This window comes from Trichosurus vulpecula, chromosome 1 (assembly GCF_011100635.1).
Source record: "Trichosurus vulpecula isolate mTriVul1 chromosome 1, mTriVul1.pri, whole genome shotgun sequence".
NCBI lineage: Eukaryota > Metazoa > Chordata > Mammalia > Diprotodontia > Phalangeridae > Trichosurus > Trichosurus vulpecula.
The window spans coordinates 466,505,556-466,528,141 of record NC_050573.1 but is presented as its reverse complement, the minus strand read 5'-3'; the positions used below and the strand labels follow the sequence as shown (position 1 = coordinate 466,528,141).

At 37.9% G+C, this 22,586-nt stretch overlaps 1 protein-coding gene across 1 annotated transcript in view; it reads right to left on the bottom strand.

The window, feature by feature from the left end:
• The window catches only part of SLF1 (SMC5-SMC6 complex localization factor 1), an 85,886-nt gene that overhangs the window by 5,786 nt on the left and 57,514 nt on the right, over nt 1-22,586 (bottom strand). The window contains exons 12-17 of the mRNA XM_036742226.1: nt 20,178-20,322; nt 7,283-7,428; nt 6,160-6,323; nt 4,886-5,010; nt 2,777-2,869; nt 2,095-2,277 (exon numbers count right to left, since the gene is read on the bottom strand). Coding sequence (XP_036598121.1) covers nt 2,095-2,277; nt 2,777-2,869; nt 4,886-5,010; nt 6,160-6,323; nt 7,283-7,428; nt 20,178-20,322 — 856 coding nt within the window. The remainder of the gene's footprint in view (nt 1-2,094; nt 2,278-2,776; nt 2,870-4,885; nt 5,011-6,159; nt 6,324-7,282; nt 7,429-20,177; nt 20,323-22,586) is intronic.

Genomic DNA, 22,586 nt, shown 5'->3' with positions numbered 1-22,586 from the left:
CATCTACTCTATCAACACTTGTGTATCTTCCTCCTTGGAAGTTACTATAGCCCTCCTTATCCCTTTCCCTGGTAAGACTGGTGGTAGCACAGGTGAAATATGAGAGCAGCAGAATATCAACAACGTTGTATTTGGTTAAACTTCAGTAAACAAATGGTAAGCACCCGATCTGTTTCATGGACTGTGCCAGGTTTAATTTTTATGCATTTCAACATTAGGAAAACAACTGTTGTAAGAGCTATAAAAGATTTTTTCCCCCTTTTTTAAGGTAGTAGCAAAGCTATAATACAAAATTCATGACCTAGTCATTTGTTAGCAACATTGATGTTTAGGTAAAATATTATTTTTAGAAGGAAAAAAAAGTTTTTAGCTAATGTATTGACCTATTTTTAAAAATATATAGTTCCACCTTCAACATAATTTCATATATATGTATATATACGCATATACATATACACACATATATTTTACATAAAATAACATGGTAACGGATGAAATAAGATTAATATCTAGTTAACTTAAAGTCAGTCTTTTGATGCACTGCATTGCTTTGCAGTGTGCTGAATGAACAATTAAAAAATAAGTACCAAAACAAAAAAAAAATTGTGACCGTAAGCTAAGTTCCTGTAGGAATTTTTTAAAAAAGAACTCCATCTGACTTCTATTAAGCCTGAATGAATCTACAATGAGTGTGTACAGTAGTTTCTGCCATGGTGGTGTCAAACTCTCTGACAGGCCCAAACCTAGAATGTGACAAAGGCAAAGACAAGCCTGCATTCAACCTCCAGAGTGGGTAGAGGTCCTTGATGAATGCAACTGCAAGTAGATCTCTCCCTCAGGACAAGAAGATCATCCATTTCCTATTCTTCACTAAAGGCCTTGGAAAAATGCACATCTGTCAGTGTAATGCCATTGTCTATTGGAAAGTTCAGTTTACTCTATCACATTGGTACACTGACTCTTGCATCACTTGAACCAATTGGAGAGAGGGCAAGTATTGGCTTGACATGTCAAACACTAGATTTGGTAGATAAATAAAACACCTGGGAGATAGCACATTGAGATTCAGTAAACACAGAGTACAAGGGGAGTGCAGGAGAGTCCAGGAATGTATTGGTTGCAAGATGGTGTCAGCACAATAGACACACAGGGCAGCCTTTAGGGGGCAGGAGAAGACTATAAATAACCACAAGTCTTGGGCTGCTAGTTTTGCCCTTTTTAAAGCTGGATATAGTTACAAGACATCCAAATGCAGCATACTTTTGTATTTTCATAAAGATATGAATATTTTAACTACCAAAAATATCAGAAGCCATACACTTGAATTTAATCAGGGTCATATGAAATTAATAGAAAATACGTATACATCCTTGTTTGCTTCCCTTTGTTCTGCACCCCCCATGCATTTTTTTAATGTTTTGATCTAAAATTTATGTTATTCAGCTCAGACCAAATAAAAAGTCACTAAAAAGGCAGAGGCTTGCTGATCATAAATCAGCACAGAAAATGGTATAACCCACCCATTCTCAGCCCCTCAAAAACCTCCAACCAGCATTTATCACGATTACAAAGTCCTCACTTTAACTCAATTATCAATTTAGCTGACCTGATAAAATGTTATTAATACTGAAAATCATTTTAGTAAAATATAAGAAAATAAATTTTAAAAATAAAATTAGTCAAGTTAGTAACAAAATAGAAGAAATGCAGGGACATTAAAGAAATCTATAGAATAACAACTAAACATACACATCCATTTATTAATAAACCTTTCAGAATTGACTACCTCATCAAAAGACCATACTAGATTTGAAATAAATCCATTTTTAAAGCCTACATACCCAAATCACAAGTGTATTCTGCTACACTGGTTTAAACAACGGTTTCAATATAATGAATAAATGTACAGGAAAAAAAGGTTTTTATCCATGTTGACAAAATGGTGCTTGTTTTCAAAAGGAGACCTTTTTTTCTTTGTATTTTTTTAAAGGCATTCTTTTTTATGGAAGCTAAAAAGGAAGTGTTATCCACTTCTGAGGGATTCATCAAAAATTGGATAATTTCACAAAACCAGTTTAGCATAAACGCACTCACCCCCATGCTGGAGTAGCAGCTTGCCAATTTCTACGTGTCCGTTTGACAGGGCATCATGCAAAGGAGTCACCCCGTCCACTTGAGTGAGCAGATCTACCTCTGGACAACGTTGCAAAATTTCCTGGACACACACTGTGTTGCCATGGTTACAGGCTTCATGCAAAGGCGTCCAGCCAGCATAGTCTGAATTAGAAATCAAGGCAAGTTTTAAAACAGCAAAAGTAGGAGTTATTCAATGGTAAAGTACAGCTATCCTGTTTCTCTCTCCAGCATAACTCTTCAACATATCACTCAGTACCAGAAGGCTCCTTTCGTACACTTGCTTGGGCTATAGGACTGCATCTCTATTTTAAAGGGGGAAAAAGGATCTGTATGAAGATCATTTTCCAAATTAGTTTGGAGATCCGGCCACAAATACGGATAACAATGATGATTTTTTTTCTCTTATATAGACTTTCGTTATAATCCATTCTCTCTTCCCTCCTCCCCTCCTCCGCGCCCTTCTCCCACCTCACCCCACCCCCACTTTAGCATTCTTGGTTTCAGTAATGCCTCAATACCATCAAGTAAAGTACAGTTAGGTTTCCTTGTATTTTTTCTTAATGTTAGCATGCAACTATTTTATAATGCAGAATCAGGATTATCCTTAGATTTGATTAGACAGTGAAGATTCAGAACTTACCTTTAACATTAATGTCTGTTCCTGGCAAAGAGAGAAGAAGAATCAATTTCTCCACTTGGTTATTTATGCAAGCTCTATGCAGGGCTGTCTCTCCTACCATAAAAAATTAATAGATTATTCCAGAGAAGGCAAGATATCAACTAAAGGAAATAATCAGAATGCATGAAGTAGGCAATCTGGCTTTGTGCCAGAACAGTCAATAATGAATAAGATTTCCCTTTTTGTCCAGGTTAAATATCTTTTACGATAATTTAAAAAAAATGTGTGGAGGAACAACAAAAAACCCCCCACAACCCACAGAGCTTCTGTTCCATCAGAGATCCAGCAATGAAATTCTACTGCAAATGGTTTAACACAGAAATTATCTCCCCTTAGTTCAAGGTTTAAAGCTTCAATCCCACTATAAAAGCTCTGAATGATCACAGAACACCAAAAATACTGGGTTTTGAAGCAATAAAAGTTTAGAGTGCAGTTGCCCTCTCTTAAATTTATTCATGAACCTACGTTAAATGTATGGCTCTTTTTACACAGCATTTATAGCTTAATTCAAATGAATGTTTCTGGCTAAGCACGAGTGCCTCTACACACTCAAGTATAATTCAGAACTTCAAATCCATTAACAGATGGTTTGCTGCTTCTCAATAGGCTGTCTGGCTTGGCTACAGCAGCACAGAAAGGGAGAAATGAAGGAATCTTAATATAAACACACACACACACACACACACACACACACACACACACACACACACACGAAGGGGGGAAAAGCCCTAGTACCATTTAAAGCTCAAACGAGGGTGACAAATAGAATTGTAAGGTCCTGCAATCTGTGTTTTCCAAAAGGGTGCAATTAATGCATGCAAGGTAAAATCAAGTCATATTGACATCTCTGTTGTCACCAAGTGATTAGAATGAACAAGAACCAAAACCATAAACTTGATGTGAGGAGGATAAAAGAAGTTATTGCAATGCTACATAGACTAGAAATCAAATACAAACTGCATATGTAGCTAAAGTTAATTTTCTCTCTTACTGAGATAATGTAACATATTTTTACAGGGTTTAAATTCATGGTACACACCCTAAATACCTCTTTTCGATCTCTGCAAGTATTTCTATGGGAAAATTCCTTTCATATGCACAGTGAAAAAGACATTCGGAATTTTTTTTTATTATTTTTCAATTTTCTTTCCCCTATTCTTAGTTACTTCTGCTGTTCAGTTCAGCACACATATTAAAAACCGAACAAATAAAAAGGACATTGCTTTTAGAAATCAATGATTTTTATTAATAAATCACTCTTCTATTTTGAGCAAAATGGACAAGTATTTGGCATTTTGTGCTACACAATTAGGAATTTATATTATGCTGAAAGATTAGAACAAGAGTTTCTTTGCCAATATTGTTCCAGATATCCCATGGGGGTCATAATAATAAACATATTTGTATTAGATGCATGATACATAAAGCATAGATCATAAACAAAAAGATGTGGCAAGTGATTTGGGCTAGTTGCAGCCTCATGTAAGGTATATTTTATTAAATTTGTGTAGTTAAGTGGAGCCTGAATGAATTATGGCCATGTTATTTCATCCTTTAGGTACTTAGATGCTAGTATAGTTAGGACTAAAAGCCAAACACATTTCATAGTCTGGGCTCAATGCCTGGAAGAAAAGAGTCCATATGCTTAACACAGCTATGTAACATAGCTTACTCCCCAGTCTTTGTTCACAAAATGTCTAGGACTGAAAGAGATGAAGACTGAATTATACTTTCAAATCAGAAGACGCTGATCCTAAGCAACACAGGTTGAGGTGGATTAGCAAAGTAAGGCGGGCAAGTCTGGAATGAGCTCACATAAGCTACATACTGTGTTTAATATTTGGAGAAGTAGAGGGAGAAGAGAAGAGAAGGAACGTACTATTATACTAAGTATAATCTTTTCATTAATGACATTTTAAGAAAACTAACATGCTATCCAGGAAGGTATTTCTTGGATGCAGGCCAACATTTTAGCTCAAGCATTCACTAGGACAAGTGTATTAAACTTGCAAGTAATGACTGCAACCATGAAAAGTTCTTAGCATACATTAATTTAGATACTTCAAATACCTTTTAAATTGGTCTTGTGAAAATGCATTTTTGGAAGCAAAGAGTGGCAATTCTCTTTGGAACATGACAATTCTCCTTCCCATTTCCTTTGCGACCTTTTTAATGACAAGGAATGCTTCAACTCACTAAATGAAAAATAAGAAATAATGAAGGCTTGTTTTTTGGTCATGCATGTTCAGCATACATTAGATTGTGAAATTTTTTTAAAGTAGCCTCTTATTTAATCATGAATTCCCCCATGTCATGTAAATCCACAATTTTGTTTTCTAGGTGGATCATTTAACCCACAGGCCTCAACATATCTCCCTTGGTGTAGATAAGGTTGTATTTTTCACTTTGCTGGCTGCTTCACCTAACTACTCTTGGAGAAGTTCACAAACAGCACATACCCAATAAATGGATAAGAAACAGGGGACACATTCGAGATAGGAAGAAATCATAGTTAGAAACTAGATGCTCTTCCGCAGTTTCTCGGCTTTACAGCACTCTTTCTTGTTCCTCTATCATCACCATCATCATCATCATCACCACCATCATCACCATCATCACCACCATCATCATCATGTGACGGTGATCAAAACAGCAACAGCAGCAGCAGCTAATATTTGTATAGCACTTTAAGGCTTGCACAATGTTTTTTACATATATAACACACCCATAACATCTCTGCGAGGTAGGTGCTGTTACTTATCACCCCCATTTTACAGAGAGGGTAACTGAGGCTGAGGGAAGTTAAGGGATTTGCCCAGGATCATACAGCTACTAAGTGTCTGAGGCAGAACACTCCATTATCCATTTCAGTGGAGTTGAGTTTTGTGTATTTTTTAAAGGTTCCTCTTTTTCGAAAATATTATATAGTATCTCATGAGAAGTTAAGGATGCATGCAGGATTTATAATGTGGTTGCCTATACTACTGGCCAGAAATTCTGAAGCTAAATCTCTGCAGCATTTTAAGTAGATAAAGTGCATATCATGTATATAATAGTAATCATGAAATCAGATAAAAACTGTGTAAAGCAGTCATTTGGTGAACAATTTCATTTCTCTTGGGAAACATTTTGCCTCAACACTGAGGAAATGAATATGACTCGATGTATGTACATACTGAGGGGCAGGAAAAAAAAACTGTATAGGTTTAGAAACAGGCTTTATGTCAGTCATCAGGATACACAGCCTGACTACCCCAGGTCATGGGAAGTTCAAGAAACTGTGTCAGGGCAGAAGCTTCATCTCAAGGCAGAAGATAGTGAGTGATGCCCTAGGTTTTACTTACGGTGCCTCAGGCAAGACCTTGGCTTGGTTCTGATCACCATCACTTAACATCTTCAGTGCCCTGTGAGAGTCAGGACCAATTGACAGTCCCATTTTCTTCCGTTTCTGCCCCTTTCTTGATCCAAGCATACCAACTTTTCCCAATGCAGGCAAATAAGCACATACCTGTTGCAAAGTAACATCATAATATTGCTTTCATGATCCTATGCATGACAATAGGAAGTCTGAAAATCATTACCTGTTTATTTCTCATAAAATTCGGTGACATCCATTCTCCTCTGTCAGTATGGCTGCTACACTACCTCAGTCAAGTATGCTAACATATGAAGACGAATGCTAAAATGACTATTTCACATCACTAAACCAATACCACGTGGATGAAAAGAAGAAAAAATGCCTGGATGCAAATAATTATTCTTTCTTAATTTAATTTTTTTTGGCATTATGCTCATTCAGAAAAGATCCTTTGATTAGTCTTGTGCCTAGCGTGTTATGTTGCTTTTGCATAATTTATTTATAAAAAAAGCCATCTGATTTATGTACAACTGGTATTTTGCCATTTCAATTTTGATTATGCATTTGTGCATTAGGAAACAAGTCTGGTGTAAGACATACAATAATGGGTGTGCAAGTCTATGAAAGGCAAAGAAATGTTGCAAAACAGAGAATTTTGCCCAACCAAATTGCATAAACAAGTATGTCTGATTCTCATTTCTTCATGGAACTGCTTGGGAGCATTTAATAATATCCAAAGATGGGCCAGTAATGGTGTTGGCAAGATACAGCTAGACAACTATGGACTAAATGCACCACTTGTAACTGGTAAAGATTAGAGTGGGTTTGACTTTTTCCTATGTCTACTTTTGATCCTATGTAAAAGAATAATCTTGTATATTAAGATAGAGAATGAGGAATTAAGGTTTTTGTGTTCTATTCCTAGATATTTAAATTTCCTAAGTTCTGTAATTAATTTTTTTCCCTTCACTAATTTTTCCATCTTTGAGGGGAACAACACCGATGAACAAGCAAATGTTGGAAATATCTGAGTTAACATTTGTAAATGAATCAAACTGATCATACTGATGACTCATAAATTAAATAGATTTGAGTAGCAGGGTATTTACCATTTTCTGAAGAGACAGTGGTTCAGGAGAAATACTGATACAGCTCTGTAAACATAACTTTTTAAAGATTGACTCAGCAATGAACATTTGAAGCCAGGACGAAGATAAGGAACTAATGAAACTCTCTAACTCCTGTGAAGAAAAATCTGAAGGAAACAAGCAAAAAAAAAACACACACACACAACAAATATGTTAAGTGTCTACTAGGTATATAAGCACTGTGCTAGAAAATAGGGAAAGAAAAAGATAAGACCTTCCCAAGTGTTTCCTGCCCTGGGAGAGCGTGCAAGCTAGTAGGCACATACACAGTATTATATGATAGGTAAGAGAAATACAAAGGTGAAGCACAATCACTGTATATAATGGACCTGATTATCGTATATCCAGATTTTCCTAAGACAGAGTTCTCCTATTGGAGATATCATAGTACAAAGAACAACGGATTTTAAGTCAGAGCACCTGAGGTTGGATTCCAGCTTTGTTAACTGGGTAATAGCTTCTGCATCTGTAAAATGAGTGGGTTAGTCTAGCATAAGAGGATCAATTCTTAACCTCAGCCCCTTGTACTCCCAAAGGATCTATGAATAGGTTTTAAGGCTGTCTGTGAACCTGGATGGGAAAAAATTCCAACTTTATTTCCATCAACTTCTGACTAAAATGTGGCATTTCCTTCAATTATGAATTAAAAAAAATATTTTGAGGACTTTACCTGTCTCCAGAGGAGGTCCATGACATAGACAAAGTCAAAACCTCCAGATCTAGATCTATATGGCTTCTTCCAGCTCAAAAATCACATGGTAGCGTCCCATATGGTATTAGCACCAACAGATTTTAATGTTCACTGATATGTAATTTGCAAATAATCAGAGTTGAGTTGATGAGGCAAAGGAATTGGAATGCTTCTTCTGACCACAATCATTAAACTAGCATTTAACCGAACCCATCTCTTTCACTTTAAGAAAAGGTAAAAAAATGCTGCCCAACAGAGAATTTTGCATAGTTGGCATGGGGGGGGGGGGCATGTTGTAGAACAGAAGGGTAAGACCAATGCTCAAAAGTCGTTTTCAACTCAGAAATGGCACAAGGTATATATTCTAGCCCTGATCTCTTTTCTGAATACACTGTCTAATGTCAGCAACTTCTTCCCAAACATATCAACGTTGATATCACACCACCCCTCAAATTCAATATACCTAAAACAAAATTTGTTAGCTTCCTCCTATATTCACCCCCTCCAGAACATTTCTCTTTTTCTATTGAGTTCACAAGGTTACCACCATTCTTTTAATCACCCAATCTTACAATCTTAGAGTAACACTTCACAGAATCTTAGATTTGGAAGGCAACTCTCTTGGGTCAGGCCTAACTCAAGGCCAATCCAGTGAAGCACACTCAGGGTTAGAATGGCATAATGAATTTGGTGGATCATAAAATGCTATGAAAACAATTTTACTGGTGACAAAAGAGAAAGCATACAATTCCTAAGGTTAAAAAGATATTTAGATAAAAGATCTCCTCCTCCCACCCACTTCCCAACTTATATATTCACCTTAGCAAACGGCCACTTAGCTGGCCTCAGCTTTCTCTCAACTCCTCTAACCCAGCTACCTTCAACTCCTCCCTCCCATACACCCCAACAGGTGAGTTCCCCTTAAAGTATGGCTTTGACATTTCAGGCAGCAAGGAAGACAAACCAGTGCTGATCCACTGTAGACTTATGTGTACCCTTACAGGGAAACCAGCTCAGCCTAATGCTGGTAGTGCTTCTATAACAGGTTCTCGGAAACTATTTCATCCTACTCATACCTAAAAAAGAATCCACTCCACAACATTCTGGACAGTCATCTAGCTTCTTTGGATAGAAGAACTGCAGAAGGAAGAAGGGATCTAGGATCCCAAGAGGCAGCCCGCTGCACTTTGGGATAGCGCAGTGAGGAAGGTGGCTTTTTTGCAGTTTCTAACCATTACTCCCACTTCTGAGGTGAAAAATAACAAGTCTAACCCCTTGTAAACATGACAATCCTTCAAACTGAAGTCAGCTATCACGTTCCTCTGTTTTCCTCCCCAGACTAAATATCCCTTGTTCCTTCTCCTGATCTTTTTATGACACGATCTCAAAGCCCTTCACTGTCTTCACTGCCCTCCCTGGATATACTTCAATTTATCAGTGTCCTTCCTAATTGGAAACCCAGAATTGAATAAAAATATTGCAAATATAGTCTGAACAGCATTCCATAGTACAGCTGGCCTGTATCACCTGGAGCTATGCCTGCCTCTCAATGAAGCCTGCGATTATATATATTTTTTTACTTCCATGTTAGATCGTTTACTCTTCCCTCTTGTTCACCCACCTCCACACCACTTCTCTCAGCTTTCCACCTGTCTCTACCCTCTGGACCACTCCTTCTAGTTCAGGTCCTTATCACCTCTCACACTGAATACTCTACCAACCTCCTGACTGGTCACATGTGCCAAAATAATTCTTAAGGAACAGATTTGACGATGGAGCACAGATCTTCAGGGGCTCCCTTTTGCCTCTAAGATAAAATAATTATTCCTCAGACCGACATTTAAAGCCCTTCATGATCTGACTACACAACTCCCTTCCCCTTTCTAGACTTATTTCCTATTACAGTCTTCATTCCAGTCAATACCTATTTGATGAATGTAGCATTGTGTCTCCTATCTTTCGGGCTCTCATATAAGTTATTTCCCATGCTTGGAAGCTCCCTTTTCTCCTCCCCAATCTGAATCACTATCTAACTTCAAGGTTCACCTTAGTACCACTAGAATATTTGGGCTCTTTCCCTCTTTAAGTTATATTGTATTTTCTTAGGTAAATTCGCTTGTGGAATCCCCGATAGAATGTGAGCTCTATTAGGCCAGGGACTGTTTGTTGTTGTTGTTTCTTCTCTGTATCCCCAAGCATCTGACCTTTTATGTGGTTTGTAAAATGTAATTTAGTTTTCAGTACCTTAGACCAGTATCACAACTCTCTCTGTATATACATGTGTGTGTGTGTATGTATACGTACGTATACATACACACACGTGCATATATTAAAATTTTTATGTGCCACATCATTATGGATTGTGTTTTAAAAATTTTCTCCCTGAATTTGATTTCTGGATGTTTACAGTACTGCGGTTTCCCATAGCAACTTGGACACATGCTGATAATAATTCTCAGACCTTCCTGACTCCAGGCCCAGTGCTCAATCCGCTATGCCACCTAGCTGCTCCTAGCCCTGATAATTATTCTCAATGAATCTACTGTTTGTGTGTCTGCATTCATGTAACACAGACCATATTTTTGTCTTTTTTTGAATCCACAGCTATTAGTACACTGCCTAGCACACAGCAGGTGCTCAACAAATGCTAAGTGACTTGACTCAAAAGAGGTGGTAGGGGATTTCTTCCTTAGTGTAGAATAAAAGAAAAAAAGTTGGGAACAATCTGGGTAGGGTGCTTCCTTTTCCTCAGAGACTTGAAAGATGATGACATGGGTGAAGTGGGCTTTGAGGTATAAAAGAAGGCAAAAGAAGGCATTCAAGGTGGATAACCTCAATTTTTTCAGTGAAGTAGGAGGTGAGATAGATCAGTAAAACACGGAAGGATAAAATATTTGATATACAATAGTTAGTAAGCCGATTGGATATTAGGTAAGATGAATTTGTAATGTAACATAAAGCTGTGACCATAGGATCACAAAGTGAGACCTGGAGATCTCAGAAGCCATCAAGTCCAATCTCCTCATTTTCCAGATGAGGAGAATGAGGTTTAAAGAGGTTGGCACAATTGTATGCCTTTTTCTCATAGCACTGAAAAGCATGGAAGAAGGAACAGAGACATTGTTAGCACCCTCTCCCTCTTAGAAGGACTCTGAATTAATTTGCATATATTTTGGTATTTTCTTGTGTACATGTAGCTCTCCTTGATCATAGGGATTATTTTGTTTCTGTCTTGGTATTCTCAGAGCCTTGTACAAAGTGAGTGCTGAAGGCAAGAGATAACCAAAGGATTTGGAAAGACATTTCTAACAACAGTTCAAAGGAATTAATAATGGTCAAACATACAGTTCACCTACTCAACTAAAGGGTCAGATGGTATAGGAAAGTGTTGGGGGTCATGAACTGGGAGAACAGTGAAGAGAAAAAGAAGAGAGAAAGACCAATAAAGATGGAAATAGAAAAAAAATCTAATCTAAAAGGACACAGGAACTGGGATCATTAGTTTGAAGAACAGACGAAAGTCATCTTCCAATTGTAAAGTGTGTTATGTTATGTTATATAATGTTATGTTACATTATACCATATAAAAGATGGTGATCAACTCTTTTTCATCTTTCCTCAAGACGGAATACAGAGGAAATGAACTTATGCCCCCAAAATCAGGAATTTAGGTTAAAGAGGTACTTCTAAAATACCATTTGGAAATGGTACGAAGAATCTCCTCTTATCATTTTTAGAAATGAAATATAATCTCATCTGTTTGAGCTGAGTTAAGCATAAACTGTCAGTAAGGAAGAAATATGGATTTAGGTCAGCTTCAGATATATTTTCTAACCTTATGAATCTATGAAAAAAAAACAAACTTAAAATTCAACAAATGCCACTAAAAATTCAGTCAGTTATGTCTGAGTACTTATTACATGGATGCTTTGTTTACCTGTAATGAGAAAGACTACTGTTACATGTCCAATAGAAAGTTACAGCAATACTAAGAGGTCAATTCTAACATCATTATTAATGACCTAATAGAAGCAAACCAAAGATTTATTAACTCTGTGTATATTCAGCAAAACTGGAAAGCAGGGCAAAGGAATGTGAAAATGTCGGTTAGAAATAGAGAATCAAATTAAAATTTTTTCAAATCAAGTCAGGTTTTCCCAGGGGGGCTAAAAACCCTAACATTAAAGAAGAGGTAAGGAATATGGAGTAAAGTAGTAATGACAAAAAGGAAATAACAGGCAGCAAATTTTGAGACTTATACAATAAAAATGCAGAATTTAAGAAAGCACCATGAAAGAGCTGGTTCAGACACAATGGGACATTAAATGGGGCATTAAAATGAACACATACAAAGTAACTATTTCTGTATATTTGCCGAGAGAAAGTTGCTGCCCACGTGTATTAACTACTGATTTACTTTCTAGCTCTTGAGTAAGAATAAGCAAGCTTGAATGGTAAACAAAAGGAAAAAAAATCAAAAGTAAATTAAGGATTTAACCGGAGCCACTTTTGGAGTGCTTACTGAAATATTATTCCAGTGGACCCATCTCCTTCCCATCTTGACTCACCAGGCATTATTGATTCAAAAAATGCTTCAAGCTCTGACTTTAAACACTGATAAAATAGAAGGTTCAAATGAAATTTAAAATATTATCTTTCAAAAGTAAAATATGGAAGGCTAATTGTAGTTCAGTCCCTACTGTATCACATATTCACTCTGTCAAAATAGCATTCCTGATCACTTGTATTTTGTATGTAGTCCCCTGAAACGTAGGTGCTAGCTGTATCTACCCCAGGACCAGGATAAGAAAAATAGAGGGTTTTGGTAGCCAAACATCAAGTTTTTTTGCAAATGAGAACTAACCAATGCAAGACTTCTATTGTTTCTGAGGGGAAAAAAACAATATTATTAAACTATCTTTTAGAAATGATCAAAAAGAAATTTACCAGGCAGCATAGTAAAGGGAGATTGAGTTTAACCTAAGGAATGTTAAAAGTCATGAGACAAAGGATAGCTATCTTTCAAAAGGGACAGTCATCACCTCATTCCTCAATGAAAAAGGAGAAAAGAAATGAGAAGAGATACTTTAGCTCAAAATCTTCTAACCTTTATACTATAAAAAGACCTCTTCGCAGAAGGGGGAACCATTGTATAAATCCTGAACCCACTTATTACCTAGATTTCTATTCTGATTTCTCTTCTAAGTGCTAAAATGCTTCATAGCAAATTCAAGAACTTTTACTTTCCCCTTCTAAAGAAAAAGAAGCTACAAAGAAGCATTTCTTACTGAAAAAAAAACTGTCTTGCTTGAAAACTAAAATATTTAGAATTATAGAAGATTTGCTTTTACAAAAATCATTAATGACATGGGGGATCAGAAAAAATTAAGCTAATTCAGTATGTGTTGGCATTGGATAGTGTTTTGCTGGACTACAGAAAAAGGATCATAACAGTTTCAGAGGAAAACGTACACAAACTGATTCACAGTGAAGTGGGAAGGACCAGGAGAACATACGATAAAAACAAAACTGTAAAAACAACCAACTTTGAAATATTTAAGAATTCTGATCAACGTAATGAATGATCATGTTTCCAGAGGGCTCTTGATGAAACATACTACCTACTTCCTGACAGAGGTGACAGACTCAGAGAGCAAATTGAGACATCTATTTTTTTCTGGACATGGCCAAAGCAGGAATTTTTTCTGACTAGACATATCTGTTATGAAGGATTTGTTTTTCTTGCTTTTTCAATATGGGACAAAAAGGAAGTAGAAGAGAAAAAGGTAGATTTTCGTTAAATAAAAAATAAAATCTATTTTTTTTTAAAAAGACCATAGATTGGGGGTGGAGCCAAGATGGTGGCTGGAAAGCAGGGACTAGCGTGAGCTACCAGCTGAGTCCCTCCAAAAACCTACAAAAAATGGCTCTGAACCAATTCTAGAACTGCAGAACCCACAAAACAGCAGAGGGAAGCAGGGCTCCAGCCCAGGACAGCCTGGATGGTTGCTGGGTGAGGTCTATCCTGCACAGAGCTGGGAGCAGAGTGGAGCGGAGTAGAGCAGAGCCCAGTGTGAGTAGCGCGGACCAACTAGACCAGGAGCCGGGCAGAGCGTGCCCTAGTGCCATGAATCAGTGAGCTGCAGCAGTTATCGGACTTCTCAACCCACAAACACCAAAGACAACAGAGAAGGTTAGTGGGAAAAGCTGCGGGAGTGGAAGGAGTTGGCAGTTTGGCTACCTCCCCAGGGGCAGAGGAGGTGGGGCAGCTACAGAAGTACAGCTGCAGTTGCTTCTGGCCCCAGGCCCACCTGGTGGGAGGAATTAAGTGGCAGATCAGAGCAGGAGTGAAGAGCCTGCTGAAGATCTAAGTCCAGTCTGGGTTGGGGGTTCTTGGGGAAGGAGGAGTGCTGGTGTGGCAGAGCTGGCCCATCCCACCCAAGCTTGGAACATAGTTCTCTTAACTCTACGAGCAGTCATACCCCACTGAAAAACTCAAGGGTCAAGTTAGTTGGCTGAGAATATGGCCAGGCAGCGAAAACGCGCCCAGATTCAGTCTCAGGCTTTGGATTCTTTCTTTGGTGACAAAGAAGACCAAAACATACAGACAGAAGAAGTTAACAAAGTCAAAGAGCCTACAACAAAAGCCTCCAAGAAAAACATGAACTGGTCTCAGGCCATGGAAGAGCTCAAAAAGGATTTGGAAAAGCAAATTAGAGAAGTAGAGGAAAAATTGGGAAGAGAAATGAGAAGGATGCGAGAAAACCATGAAAAACAAGTCAATGACTTGCTAAAGGAGACCCAAAAAAATACTGAAAAATACACTGAAGAAAACAACACCTTAAAAAACAGACTAACTCAAATGGCAAAAGAGCTCCGAAAAGCCAATGAGGAGAAGAATGCCTTGAAAGGCAGAATTAGCCAAATGGAAAAAGAGGTCCAAAAGACCACTGAAGAAAATACTACTTTAAAAATTAGATTGGAGCAAGTCGAAGCTGGTGATTTTATGAGAAATTAAGATATTATAAATCAGAACTAAAGGAATGAAAAAAGTGGAAGACAATGTGAAATATCTCATTGGGAAAACCACTGACCTGGAAAATAGATTCAGGAGAGAGAATTTAAAAATTATTGGACTAGCTGAAAGCCATGATCAAAAAAAGAGCCTAGATATCATCTTTCAAGAAATTATCAAGGAGAACTGCCCTGATATTCTAGAGCCACAGGGCAAAATAGAAATTGAAAGAATCCACCAATTGCCTCCTCAAACAGATCCCCAAAAGAAAACTCCTAGGAATATTGTCACCAAATTCCAGAGCTCCCAGATCAAGGAGAAAATACTGCAAGCAGCCAGAAAGAAACAATTTGAGTATTGTGGAAACACAATCAGAATAACCAAAGATTTGGCAGCTTCTACATTAAGAGATCAAAGGGCTTGGAATACAATATTCCGGAGGTCAATGGAGCTAGGATTAAAACCAAGAATCACCTACCCAGCAAAACTGAGTATCATGCTCCAAGGCAAAATATAGACTTTCTATGAAATAGAGGACTTTCAAGCTTTCTCAGTGAAAAGACCAGAGCTGAATAGAAAATGTGACTTTCAAACACAAGAATCAAGAGAAGCATGAAAAGGAAATCAAGAAAAAGAACAAGAAAAAGAAATTGCAAGGGACTTACTAAAGTTGAACTGTTTTGTTTACATTCCTACATGGAAAGATGAAGTGTATGATTCATGAGACCTCAGTATTAGGGTAGCTGAAGGGAATATGCATATATATATATATGTGTGTGTGTGTGTGTGTGTGTGTGTGTGTGTGTGTGTGTGTATTTATATATATATGTTTATGTATATATATGTATAAGTGAATGTGTATGTACGTATATATGTATGTATATATATATATATATATACACAGAGAGAGAGAGAGAGAGAGAGAGAGCAGGCACAGGGTGAGTTGAAGATGAAGGGAAGATATCTAAAAGAAATAAAATCAAATTAAGGGATGAGAGAGGAATATATTGAGAGAGGGAGATAGGGAGAGATAGAATGGGGTAAATTATCTCACATAAAAGTGGCAAGAAAAAGCAGTTCTGTAGGAACAGAAGAGAAGGCAGGTGAGGGGGGAATGAGTGAATCTTGCTCTCATCAGATTTGACCTGAGGAGGGAATACCATACACACTCATTTGGGTATCTTACCCCACAGGAAAGAAGAAGGAAGAAGATAAAAAAAAGGGGGGGATGATAGAAGGGAGGGCAGATGGGGGTGGAAGTAATCAAAAACCATCACTTTCGAAAGGGGACAGGGTCAAGGGAGAAAACTGGATAAAGGGGGATACGTTAGGAAGGAGCAAAATATAGTTAGTCTTTCACAACATGAGTATTGTGGAAGGGTTATACATAATGATACGCATGTGGCCTATGTTGAATTGCTTGACTTCTTAGGGAGGGTGGGTGGGAAGGGAAGAGGGGAGAGAATTTGGAACTCAAAGTTTTAAAAACAGATGTTCAAAAACAAAAAAAAAAGTTTTTGCACGCAACTAGAAAATAAGATACACAGGCAATGGGGCGTAGAAATTTATCTTGCCCTACAAGAAAGGAAGGGAAAAGGGGATGGGAGGGGAGTGGGGTGACAGAAGCGAGGGCTGACTGGGGAACAGGGTAACCAGAATATATGCCATCTTGGAGTGGGGGGGAGGGTAGAAATGGAGACAAATTTGTAATTCAAACTCTTGTGAAAATCAATGCTGAAAACTAAATATATTAAATTAAAAAAAGGAAAAAAAAGAAAAAAAAGACCATAGATCTAGGGCTGGAAAGAGCCTCAGATCAGAGGCTATTTTGTCCAGCCTTTTCACTGAAGGCCCAGAGATGTTAAGTGGCTTCCCAAAGGCCACACTGGTAATAAGCATCAGAGGTGGGATTTGAACCAAGACCTCTGATTGACCTGCCAGTTCTCTTTCCACTGTACCATGCTATGGCCAAGAATCTGATTCTGAAAGGGAAATCCATCTAGGATGACTGTTTGAAAGGAGTTTTCTTTATTAAGCTGTCTTCTTTAAAGTACCACTGTCCTGTAATGAAAAGAAACCTGGACTTAAAGTCTGAGGATTGAGGTCTGAATTCAAATTCTGCTACTTCCTCCCAATGTGACCATGAACAAGTCACTGTCCTCTCTACCTGAGCTTTCACATCTGCTAAATGAGCATGTCAGATTAGATTAGTTCAGATGTCTTTCCCCACCCTCAATTCTACGGTTACTTTGAGGTCAAAACTAACTGGCAGAAGAGAGGCCATCGAAAGGGGCAGATTTAGGGTTTATGGTAGAAGAAACTTCTGAACAATCACAGTTTCACTGGTGATCTTGAAGCAAAGGCTGGATGACTACTTGTCAGGAATGTTGCAAAGGGGATTCTTGTTCAGGTATGGGTTGAAATCGTTTCCTTAGGTCCTTTCCAACTTTGACATTTGGTGACAGGTTGTAAAACAATGTTTCAGATCTGAGATCCATGAGAACAAGGAGTTAAAAGGCTATACAGGCACCCCTCATTTTATTGTACTTTGCAGATATTACTTTTTTAAAAACAAATTTAAGTTTTGTGGCAACCCTATGTCAAACGAGTCTATCACTGCCATTTTTCCAACAGTATGCGCTTATGCTGTGTTTCTGCATCACATTTTGGTGATTCTGGCATTTTTGTTACCATTATATCTGTTATGGTGATCTGTGATCTCTGATTGCAACTGCTTTGGGGAGCCACGAACCGTGCTATATAAAATAGTGAACTTCATTGATAAATGTTGTATGTGTTTCAACTGCTCCACTGACCAGCCGTTCCCCATCTCTCTCCTTTTCCTCTGGCCTCCCTATTCCCTGAGACACAACAATATTGATATAAGGCTTATTAAAAACCTTACAGTGGCCTCTAAGTGTTCAAGCAAAAGGAAGGGCCAATCCATGTGGCAAACTTCATTGTTGTCTTATTTTAAGAAACTGCCACAGTCACCCCAACATTCAGCAATCACCACCCTGGTCAGTCAGCAGTCATCAAGGTAAGACCCTCTGCCAGCAAAAGGATCACATTGCTGAAGGCTCAGATGATGGTTAATGGTTTTTAGGAATTAAGTATTTTTTAATTAAGGTATGTACATTGATTTTTTTTAGACATAAGACTACTGCATGCTTAGCCTATTACAGTATAATATATAAAAATAACATATTCACTAGGAAACCAAAAAGTTTGTGTGACTTGCTCTGTTTTGAGATTTGCTTAATTGTGGTGGTATGGAACTGAACCCACAATATCTTCAAGGTATGCCTGTACCATTCAGGTAATCTTCTCCCTCTTTTTCTTTTTTTTTTGCGGGGGGGGGGACGGGAGAGGGGATATTTTAAGATTATAATTGGGAACATAGTGGGAAAACCATGTATACAAATCATTCCTATTTTTTAAACTTCCTTTTTTGATGAGTTCATGCTCATTTAAATTATCCAATGAAATTGTTAGAATGTCAGTGTTAAGGCCAAGATAGTGGAGAAAAGGCAGGCACTCACTGAGCTCTCCCAATTTCTCTACAAACACCTGTAAATAATACCACAAAAGGAATTTTGGAGTGACAGAACCCACAAAAGGACAGGGTGAAACAATTTTCCAGCCCAAGACTACTTAGAAGGTCAGTAGGAAAGGCCTGTTGACCAGGGTGAGAGTGGACTGTAGTCCAGCGCAGGCTGTGCCAGCATAGGCCAGGCCCCAGAAAACCAGCAGCAGGCCTTGGAGATGACTGAATCAGTTGCAGCAGCAGCAGCTTCTGGAGCTCTCTGGCCATAGAAAATAAAGGGGCTGGACAACTGGTCAGGAAATTACAGGGGTCCCTTTGCTGAATGAGTGTACTGCTCATATACAGCCCTGTGTCACAGTCCTAGGTTGCAGTCCCAGGGTGAGAAGGAACAGTAGCTTAGTGTTAGTAGAGGAACTCCAGAGCTTAAGGATGCAGGGAAGCAGGTAACCTGGTCACAGCTTCGAGGTGGAAAAGAGTGCTTGTTGGTTGCTCACAGACCAGAACATGGCCAGGTGAGCAGTAATCACACCTCTCCTTGGATCATACCATGTTAGAAGAACTGAAAACTTATAGACAGCCAGAACTAGCTCGAGACCAGAAGTAAGAGAAGCCCAAAGCTTGGGGCAGGGCTCCCTCAACCTTGGGAGCAGAGAACAACTTTAACTTAGAGTTACAAGTCAAGAAATAGACTGGAAAAATGAATAAACAGAAAAGAACCTGACCACAGAAAAGTGCTATGGCGACAGGGAAGACAAAAACACAAACTCAGAAGAAAAAAGCAAAGTCAAAATTTCTACAGCCAAAGCCTTAAAGAAAGATGTGAATTAGTTTCAGGTCAAAAAAAAGAATTCTTGAAGAGCTCAAAAAGAATTTTAAAAATCAAATATGAGAGGCAAAGGAAAAATTGAGAATGCAAGAAAATCATGAAAAAAAAGTCAAAAGCGTGGTAAAGGAGGCACAAAAAAGTACTGAAGAAAATAACATCTTAAAAAATGGAATAGGCCAAATGATAAAAGAGGCACAAAAATTCACTGAAGAAAAGAACTCCTTAAAAAGGAGAACTGATCAGATGGAAAAGGAGGTACGAAAACACATGATGAAAATAATTCCTTAAAAATCAGAATTGGGCAACTAGAAGCAAATGACTCCAGGAGACATCAAGAAACAATAAAATAAAATCAAAAGAATGAAAAAGTAGAAGCAAATGTGAACTATCTCATTGGAAAAACAACTGACCTGGGAAACAGATCCAGAAGAGATACTTTAAGAACTACTGGACCATCTGAAAGCCATGATCAAAAAAAGGTCCTAGGCATTATTTTTCAATAAGTTATTAAGGAAGTTTAGTTGGGTTTCATGCTTTGCCCAATACTCATTATAAGCTATAAAATAGCACTTGTTTCTTCATGTAATTTAAAATAAATGACTTCAAAATGTAAAAAATGCTTTGTAAGCTACAATACACTTAATCTTTGTGCACTATTAGTAGTTTAATAGGAATTAGAAACAAAAAGTTCACATAATTGGCAAAACATCATAAATTTCTGCTAAATGTTAAACAAAGGCTGAAAATAATCAACAATCTATCCAAAGACATACTTACCATCACAAGAAACAGCAACATAATTTCCTAGATCAGACATATGTTGCATCACATTTCTGTTCTTCTTAAGACCAAGAAATATCCAATATTCCACTACTGCTCCAAGAGTCTCTACCATCAGGTAAGCCATTTCATTTTGGAAGGCCTAATAGGTGAGAAAAGTTACTTTTAAAAAGGCAATCAGAAATTTAGAAAAGCATATCAATCGTGTGCATGCTATTTAAAAATTCACTGTGAGTAATAATCTTCAATTTTATTTTTAGATACGTCAAAAGTAAAACAGAAAGAGGACCCATCTCCATTATGTCCAGTTTGTTAAAAATGAAATAGTTGTGGGAAATAGAGATTAAAGCTTCAAACAAAAGAATTTTCCATTACTGAAAAAATTAAATTGAGTCTTAAATAATGATTACAGGTAAATCAAATCTACCCTGCCTATCACAATTATGTCTACAGATATTCACGAGTAAGATATTAATTTGTAAAAAGTGCTTAACATTGGCCTGACATGTAGTAGGCACTATATAAATTCTTCTTTCTTTCCCTTCCCATTTAAAAATATTTTTCTGAGAAGGGGTCTATAGGCTTCACCAGGATGATGACAGAAAAAAGGATCAGAACCTATGAAACTCTGTGGCACTTAGAAGGCGGAGGAGCTGGTTCTAGGAGACACCTGAAATCCATGTGCCAGGTCCCATAACCTGCTTAGGATTGCCCTGGCCAAGGTTTCATGCTCTAGTATCATGTGTGGTAATAAAGACTCACTGGTCTTATAAAAGGAAGCATTTTTAATTCAAGGGTCTTGGTCCCCTCTCATTATAACTAGTTCTCTTGGTTGAGGTTGTGGGAGGACCCACATCACTGAGGATAGGAATAGAGGACATCTACACATTGCTCTTCAGTTTGGGAACTCCCTCTAGTCACGAAGACCACAAGTATCTATGACTTAGTACAAGTCTTAAAGAGCTGCCTGAGACTCAGAGAGATGAAGAGATTTGTTCATGGTCACACAGACATTCAATGTCATAGGCAGTATTTGGATCCAGGCCTTTCTGACTCCCGCACTATCTGTGTTGGGTTATGAAGTACTTAAGTCATTTATGTTTGTAATTTATGTTCAGACACTCACACAGTGGGTATATACACTGTAGAAGTTACTTTGGGGGAGGTAATTGTAAAGTGGAATTGGGTTGGAATGCCAGCTCTGCTGCTTCCTATCCGTACGCGTCATTGGGCCAATCACTGAAAGTGTCTGAGCCTCAGTTCCCTCATTTTTGAAATGAGAGGCTGCACCAGATGACCCCTCAGGATCTCCCAGCTCTCAACAAATAATCCAGAAGAAAATACAAAACAACGAACAAGAAAATGGCTCATCTGCTAAATGCTAAATCTGGGAGCTGTTTGCTAATATCCTAGCCATCCTGTTAGCCTGCATACTGTTCAATGCTAACTTTATTTGTACTTTGGGAACACAATGAACATGGGAATTCACAGTTGTGCCATGAAGCCTCTGCAACATCCTGCATGCCTTCCTTGAATCACTGAGGAAAAATAATACTCAGCATAGAGAAGCAGCATAGTGATGAAGAGAGAGGGATCCTGGGAGATAGCAAGCCCTGGGTTCAGATTCCACTTCTGACATTTTCCCAGTTACACAATCATGATACTACCTCAGGCATCTCCCTCAGCTGGAAGGAGTTACCATATAGAAGAAACCCCAAGTTCTTAATGTAATGAAGTGTGAATTTGGTAAAATTTTATTGTTATGTTTTATTGTGCTGTCACTTTCTGAATATTGCTAATAACTCTATTATTAGAATACCGAGTTGACCAGAACACTGATTAATAACAGCTATAATATTTAATCAACCGGAGTAGTAACAAGTAAGGTGTCTACCGTTCGGCCAATTAAGATGATAACCTTACCTGCACAGGCCAACACGAGGTGTTTTGTTCAAATTTACTTTTGTGATGAACTTAACAATCATCAGCAAAATATACATTTCAGTATAAAATAATAAAAAGATTGTAGGGGCAGCTAGGTGGCGCAGTGAGTAGGGCACTGGCCCAGGAGTCAGGAGGACCTGAGTTCAAATCTGGCCTCAGACACTTGACACATGTACTAGCTGTGTGACCTTGGGCAAGTCACTTAACCCCAATTGCCCTGCCAAAAAACCAAAAAAAGGTTGTATATAAAACCATGAGTTGCTGTGATGTAGTTTATTTTTTAAAATATTGAATTTAACATAGTAGTAACAACATTGTACTGATTTTTTGTGTACCTTCTGAATATCTTTTTACTTCTTCTGTTTTTTAATTTTTATTGATGCTCTTTTTTTAAAAATTCCATCTCTATCACTACCCACTAGCCCAGCTCCACAACCTTGTAACATGTAAGTATGGGCAAGC